This window comes from Aricia agestis, chromosome 3 (assembly GCF_905147365.1).
Source record: "Aricia agestis chromosome 3, ilAriAges1.1, whole genome shotgun sequence".
Lineage (NCBI taxonomy): Eukaryota > Metazoa > Arthropoda > Insecta > Lepidoptera > Lycaenidae > Aricia > Aricia agestis.
The window spans coordinates 14649904-14658407 of NC_056408.1; the positions used below are offsets into that span (position 1 = coordinate 14649904).

Below are 8504 nucleotides of genomic sequence, written 5' to 3' on the forward strand. Positions count from 1 at the left end.
ATTGAGCTTCGAAATAATCAACAAATAGAAATATTCAAGAAAATAAACGCACACTACTTGTATTAAAATAAGCACAAAATGGCCACGCGATGACGGCCTAAGAGTTAAGACTACATCTATACTATAATACTTTATCTATGGTCCCGACCGGGACGAATTAAAAAAATATATATATCTTTTTGGTATTGATTTTTTTGTCTCTGCCCCTGCCCGAGTGCCCCCGCTTGGTTATCTGTCAAATGCAAATTTCACACGCATGGTTTCTTGGCGTTCTGTCCGGCGTTACATTTTTTTACAGTTTTATGTTTTAAAACAAACTCTTGTAATGTAAAATGTAACGTTGGACTTATGTCCAAAGCAAATCTATAAGTTTTACCCAAAATTGTGAGTATCTGTTTGCATTATGTTTCATAAAAAGTTGTTTTGTGGTTCAAAATATTATTTATCTAATAATTAATGATATTTACTGTACTTATAAGGCTGCATTTTGTGTTTTTACTTTTCTAAAGGTTTTGCTTATTTAATAAATGGGTATGTAAACAAAGCTTACAAAAAGCCGGCAACCAGTTTAAAATGCCCAAAAATCCTACGCTACGCGGAACGCCCAAGGTCGTCGATGACGGGAACTTTACCCAAACCTATTCCTTGCTAGAATGTACAATACTAATATACTAAGTTTTAATGGAATATAAACTACTCTAGAACTGATTGAAAAATATTAATTGTTTTGGAAATGTAAAAACCAGATGTGAAACTCATGACCATAATACAAAAGATAAGTCGTCTATTGCACTCATCTAATTATGTATGAACCTTTAATTCTCTATCTGGTATTGTTATAGTGCTGACCTACCAATGCTCAATGTATTCATACCAGTACAGCAAGTAAAGCCACAATATATTTAGATCAATATAAAATCTAGAAAACTATAAATTGTATTTTAATTATAATTTTTTTAAATTTCAGAATAAAATTCAAGTACTAGAAATGTAGGCTCCCAATAAGAAAACAATATCTAGTAGAAGCTATGCAGTCTCCCAAATGACAGAAACAGTTTTCAATAGATGGACTGCACATAGCTGAAGAAACCAACATGGCTTCGCTTTCCCATTTAGACCCTGATAGCTCAACACCGAGGCTGGCACCAAAACAAACTACAATTGATTTGATAGGCGGTATACTGTGCCATATTTGTCGTTTAACATTTCCTGATAAGAAAAATTATGACAAGCACTACAGTATACATGAAAGTGACAAAACCAAAATAATCTACACATGTGTGGTATGTTCCAAAGAAATAGCCGGATACCCAAGTTTCCGTGGCCATTGTTACACAACACATGTTATGAAAGAAAAATACAAGTAAGTACTCCCTAGTTTCCTTATATTTAGTACTTTGTAGGTGCTATAGGAGAAGATACATTTTTGTGACTTTTTTAAAGTGACTGATATAAATTAAAATATATCTAATTGAGGTTTGCAAGTTCTTTTTATTATTTGTCTTTGTCGGCAATGTAATAGAAACATTCTTCACATTCAATAAAGTTGGGAAACCAACAATATTAATTTCTACAATGCCTGATCTTTCAAAAATGATATTTATTATTTACCAAACATAGTTGTCAATTTCACCAGTGTCTGTAAAAGTTATGTGAATTTAATATTATCTCCCCTTTTTTGCAAATTAATGAAAAAGGAGTCTTGACATATTGTGAAGATTTTAATGCTAACAGGAATCTGTATAAACCATGGTACTTAATGTTTGTTTTAGATGTGAGATATGCAACAAAACTTTTGCAAAAGTGACCTCTCTTAGGGAACACAAGATTGCCAAGCACTCATTTAAATGTGGAACATGTGATAAAGAGTAAGTTGTATGCTATATCACCTTTTAGTCTATTGTACAGATTGTTTACTATACTTGTATGTTAAATCTATAACTATCTTATTATTATTTTTTTTTTTTATGAAATAAGGGGGCAAACGAGCAAACGGGTCACCTGATGGAAAGCAACTTCCGTCGCCCATGGACACTCGCAGCATCAGAAGAGCTGCAGGTGCGTTGCCGGCCTTTTAAGAGGGAATAGGGTAATAGGGGAGGGTAGGGATGGGAAGGGAATTGGGGAGGGTAGGGAAGGGAATAGGGTAGGGGATTGGGCCTCCGGTAAACTCACTCGGCGAAACACAGCGCTAGCGCTGTTTCACGCCGGTTTTCTGTGAGAGCGTGGTATTTCTCCGGTCGAGCCGACCCATTCGTGCCGAAACATGGCTCTCCCACGTATAAACGTATTTATTTCATAATGTCTTAGGGGGATATTGGATTATCATATATATTGGATCCGAGATCATTGAGTCAATGATATTGGATAATGTAATGTAGACATATGATTCATTTCTTCCTTGATCATAGATTTTTGACATATGCTGAGAGATTGGATCCAATATGGTCATAGAAATAGGTGTTGCCAGATATTTAATATAAAAAAGAGTTTTTAATTTCTTGTTTGCTAATATGTTTGAAATAATGTAATGTAATTATTTTTCTAATTATATACTTGGATAAAAATCGAAAGTTAGCACTCTCCATTGGCTATTGAAACCACATATGACGTAAAATAGGATCAATGAAATATGATAATGTAATATGCAGATATGATCAAATGATCATATATATTGGATCCTATAAATGATCATAGAAATGATCCAATATAAATGGTAATGTAATACCCCCCTTACAATCTTTTTAGTTAATCCCTATGATCTTTTTATCAGTAAAGGGCAACGAAAATAATATTATTGCATTGTTTTTTAGATTCAATTCCAGTAAGGAGCTGCAAGTTCACAAAATTATACACACCCAGACCGACACACCACCATACAATTGCCAAATGTGTAACACCAAAATTGATTCCATAGAAGGCTGCCACGACCATGTAGATTTGCACTGCAAAAATATTTACTCATGCCCAGTGTGCAACGAGAATATACCAGACATCAACAAAGCAGTTGATCACCTGAAAATCCATTTCGATGAGGAGGCTGATGATATAAACGCAAATCATAATGATAAGTCCGATAAAATTGAAAAAATGGGGGGAATATTGTGCTCATTATGTTCTCATGCATATAAAAACCGAATGGAGTTTGATGCACATTTCTCTTGCTGCCATGGAGATGAGGATGTGCTCTACACTTGTGTTGTGTGCGGAAAACAGTTTGAAAAATACTCAGTCTTCAATCAGCATGCCTATAACCATGTCACTAAGAACAAATTTGAGTAAGTTTACTTTGCAGACTATAATACAATTTTGTTTCAATAAAAAGATCATTGCTTTGCTATACTTTTGGTAACACTAGTTGTTCTCTTGTTCCAAATAAAGTATGTTATTAAATTTTACATAATATTATATAAATTCTTTGGTTATGTCGTGAAAAGCATTAGTTGGGCCGAAAAATCCCACACAATAAAAATATTATATTGTGTGGGATTAATTTTTTACAAGTTTAAAGTTTTATTCCGAATTAATATTATATATTTTTTAGATGCAATATATGCTCCAAAACCTATCCGCGCATCTCCCTACTTGTTACACATATGGCCCACTGCCAGAAGGACAACAGCGCAACCGGCAAACCATTTGTTTGCCACAAGTGCAACCACAGATATGGTACCGAAAATCGCCTTCGTCTGCATTTAAAAGTCGAACATAATATATTCCAGATGGAATGTCTAGAAGAAGGCTGTGGAAAAAAGTGAGTAAAGACAAATTCTCTTTTGTTTGAGACCAACTTTTGTTCACATCATTGCCCGCATGTAAATAGGACTCTATTTGACCCTATAATTTAATTTAACGATATTAGTGCCAATCGTACATAATGCATTGTATATAAAAATACTCTTTTTATCATTACAGATTCAAAACATCTTGTGAATTGATATTCCACCAAAGACACCATTCTAAGGCGAAGTGGTGCGGTCAGTGCGGCTACCTCTTCACATCTCTCCACACGTGTCAGTCACACCTCGACGTGCATAAGAAGCTACTGTTCATTTGTCCGATATGCAATCGCAATTATTCCGAAAAGAATAGCATTCTGAATCACGTCAACCAACATTTCGAAACGCTACTCCACATGTGCAAGTTCTGTTGCAAAGTTTATAACGCCAAAAATCGTCTCAAGGAGCACATGAAGACACATTCCGATAACAAAATTCACGCCTGCAGCTACTGCGGCAAGAGCTTCGTGAGACTGAGCCACCTGCAGCAGCATCTGAACACGCATACAGGGGCGAAGCCATACAGTTGTCCGGTTTGTCCGAAATCGTTCTCGTCGCTACCCAACTGGAGCAAACATCTGCATAGAATGCACAAAGTTAATGGAAGTCAGTATAAAAAGGAATTCGAGGCTGTAAAAGCTAATGCGATTGAAAATTATGATACAGATACAGTTGACAAAAAATATGAAAATATGGATATAGGGGAAGCAAAATTAGACAGTTCCGAAATGGATGTTTGTGAAGAAAAATCAACAGGAAATAGTAACTCATTATTAGAAAACACGCAATCGCGTGAGCCTGACAACAGTGCAGCGGAGACTGACATCATCGATCATTGGCTCATCGAGAAAGAATTAATACACTTTGAAAACAATTTCAATAAGGAAAACAGTATCATCCAAAATGTTGATATCTCATCGACGACAGGTGAGCATCTTTGCTTTTATCTATTTTGCAATATTATTATGTAATTAATGAGTTTTTGTAAAAATTATTATTCTGTCTTTTAAAAACTCATTTCAGAAGATCTTATTCGGACCTTGGAGGCGGACATACAACAGATTCCTCAAACTAACTACCCTCCCGAATATGGTCCCGAATTCAACATAGGCCCCGAGTCCGGGAGCAGCAGCGGCTTCATAAATCTGGATGACCACAACCTGCCTCACATCGATCCCCTGCTAACGATTAAAATTCAGGAGCATAATCAAATCTATAAAAACATGCCAGCAGATTTCGTACCAAATATTGAGTATATCAACTACGATGCTCCGAAATGGGAACCACCGATCCTAAAAAAGGAGGACACTTTCGAAACCAACAACAAGCTGATGTTATGGAACGGTGATCATTTTGAAGTTTTTACATAAATATTTACGTCACTTTTATAAAATGACTACAACTACCTCTTGGACATTAGACCACTTTCGAAAATGTCCAAAACGGTTTAGTCATAAGATCCCAATAGCTACCTCAGACAGAAACGATGAAGTACCTCACTTATCAATAGCGTATTTTAATGTTATAGATATACATATATGTCCCACCAAACATAGATGAATAATGTTAACATATTTTATAGTTACTACCTCATTTAGTTAAGTTTTATTGTTCGACACCGAAATGCGATTTGTCAGTTGTAACTTGTAAGGAAAGATGTGTATGAAATTATCTTGCATGAGAGTAGATCTTTTTTCGGTTTGAAAAGCTGTTTATTCTACGTTGTGTGCGGCCAAAATTGTGCTCATAAAATGAGCCTCTTGCACGGCCAGGATGTGACGTCAATTCTTTCACACATAATATACACATTTGTAATGGTATTAGTTTTAAATCATGATTTATAATTATGAAGAATTGTAATTGAAATATTTTGTTTTGTAATCCTACAGCAATAGAGATTTCGTGTTTTGTCTCGCTTACTAGAGCAGGAAAAATTAAGATCTTGTGGAAGGATTGATGGACAATTTTTCTAAAATGTAAACATTTTACTTTGAATAATTTCCAAAGTGTAGCGTAAGATTTTTTTGGCAACAGCTTTTGTATATATTTGATATTTTTGCGGCACTTTTAGTTTGCGTATTAATTTTGCTTTTTGTTTTCGCTCCCGGAACCCGAATTACGTTACAACGGCGCGGATGGACCGAACGAGAGTATTATCGTAAGCAAAAGGTTTTAAAACCATTCTAATGGTGGCTTTAAGCTTACGGTGGCTTGGCTTTGGCTAAAGCCACCTTAGAATGAAATTTATCCTCGTTGAATCCGTTGGGCGTTACAAATGTTTTAAAATTACTTAAATAAAATAATAATACAACGTGACATAATAATATTATCTTGTATTATATAATGAGGTCATCGGTTTTCTGTATCTTTAGACGGGAGCGCTTTCATGCATTTCAATTTCGATTATTTTTATTATTTTATAAATGAAAGCTGCGATGCCAAGCGTCGTCGGTTTTAGTGTAAGTGAATCGATAGTGCTGTGATATTTTTATGTATATTTACTAGTGTTAAGTGTAGGGAGTGTAACGAAACGAACGAGTACAAAGAAACGTTATTTACGATAGGGCGAGTCTCCAGACTCGTCATATACGCGTTTTTACTGGGCTGCTATTTCTGGACAAACAATCTCAAATCAATTTAGACAAAAATAAATATTTCGCAATCAGTTATCGCATATGGACCGGTAGAGCGTTATTATAAACAATAGTTTTTGTCAGGTTTAAATACTAGTAAATATTAATATTTTCAATATACTGTGCTGATTAATAGTACGAGGAAATTAGTAATTACCTGCGACTAAACGGCTTAAAAAATTATGGCACCAGTCGTTTTTAAAATGAACTATCGTGCTGTATTATATTATGGAAACAAACAAATATAATATTATATTTTTGTAAGAATTTGCCGCCAAAAATAATTGTAACATTATTTCGTTTCGTCCATATGCGTAATACAAATCGTGTAGTTCTCGAGTGAGATACTGATATGCTGCAGTTTACTGCAAAAATGAAATTTTATAATGTTGACAAAAACAAAAAGAGTAAAATTTTTTAAAAATATATTATGCTAAGAGAAATTGACTCCGAAATATATTTTCGAGAGAGTGAATTATTTACAAGTCGCGGCTAAGGGAGGTCTTAGATATGTATCCAAAGACTGTGAAGTAATTATAAGTTCTATGAACTTGATATCGTATTGGATAGCGTCGGTCCGAGAATAGTCAGAATCGAAAAATAGCTGATCAGCTTTGTGGAAATTGAGCTTCGACGGTCACAACACGGAATCGCCTCACGCAGTGAGATACTAGACAAAACTGGTGGAAAACACTTATCATGGAATATAAACGCCGTCCTTGAGACGCGTGCAAAAATTGAAACTGAAAACTGATTTCTAGAATGGGATGAGACCGATGTATGGCAGCCGATATCAGAAACGATATTTTGTTTTTATTATTTCTGTTATTAAATCAAAATACATAAATACAAAACTATTCCTTGCCGTCGTGGCTTGTCTCGAAAATAGTTCGATATTTCTATAATGACTAAACAAAATATCGTTTCAACGCGGAGTAGTGGAAAACTTGTTGAATAATCTCATGTACGCTCGTGTACGGTCCCTCTCGCTCTGTATCCCGAGAGGAAATGGCTACCTCGTCCCGTTCGAGAGATACCAACTCTGCGCTGTAGATTTTTTGGGTCCTTGCGAGCAAAAACGATGTATGTAGTGTGTTCTGTAATTCTAAAGCGTTTGTTATTTTGTATACTACAGCGCAGGAGGGCTGTCCCAAATCACTGTAAAACTTAATACACTGCGATGCAACGCGGTTCGACGCCGCCCGCTGTCGTCCGGTGCAGTGAGGCCAAGTTGGTGCGTTGTGTTGGTCATCACTATTCACTATACAATGCAACGGGTTTACGGACGCAGCGCAACGCATAATGTGGCCCCAGCCTAACGCGGACACACCAATAGATCGCAGTGTGTTTTGTGCCGTTGTGACAGTAATAGCATTATACTATTGGTGGTGTTTAATATATTTAAATAAACCTCTTTGTTCAATGTAATAGTACTTACTCGAACCTTCTGTAATCATATTCAATCAATTTCTGTATATTTCGTCGCAAAGGTGACAATAGGCTTCCTCGTTTTAAAAGAATTAAGACCTCAAGGTACCTACTGAAACGAATATTTAATTTTGAAGAGGAGTATCTCACTCATACAATCTCACGTAAGATTAAAGATATCATTTAAAACAATTCTTTGCCTTATTGATAATATTAGAGTTGTATCGGTAATCACTAATCGACATAATATTGTGACCTTTGCGATCTTGTCCCTTTAGCTTTAGGTACTAGGCTAGGATCGAGCACAGGGTATTGTGGTTCTATTTTACGGATGTGTTATGTAATAACTCGCTAAGGTATTTGAAAATGCCTCACAAATAAATGGTCACACAATACTACCCCAATACCCGTACGTGTAAAACTTTATTCCATCTGAGCGGTTTTACGGCCGGGCTCCAAAAACTATTTTTATAAAAAGATAAATTTAAATTATTCCCGGCCCGTAAAATTGAAATCTTTATATTTTCAAGCTTTGAATGGTCGCATAATATTTTACACTTCGTTGTCTCAATGTTTTAAAATAGTTAATTCGTTTGATCGGTGCCCCTACCGCCGTTTTATAATAATTGTGTAGTGATTTGGATGTCATATAAGATTTAATGTT

The 8504-nt window shown here is 35.5% G+C and overlaps 1 protein-coding gene across 1 annotated transcript; it reads left to right on the forward strand.

Annotated features, from left to right (window-relative positions):
- Nucleotides 1–260: 260 nt before the first annotated feature.
- LOC121725236 (zinc finger protein 595-like) lies at nt 261–7835 on the forward strand. Its single transcript, XM_042112092.1, has 7 exons — nt 261–384; nt 968–1363; nt 1773–1868; nt 2814–3278; nt 3545–3754; nt 3916–4706; nt 4803–7835. The coding sequence occupies exons 2-7, from the start codon at nt 1095–1097 to the stop codon at nt 5147–5149; spliced, it is 2178 nt and encodes a 725-aa protein (XP_041968026.1). The 5' UTR covers nt 261–384; nt 968–1094; the 3' UTR covers nt 5150–7835.
- Nucleotides 7836–8504: the final 669 nt, after the last annotated feature.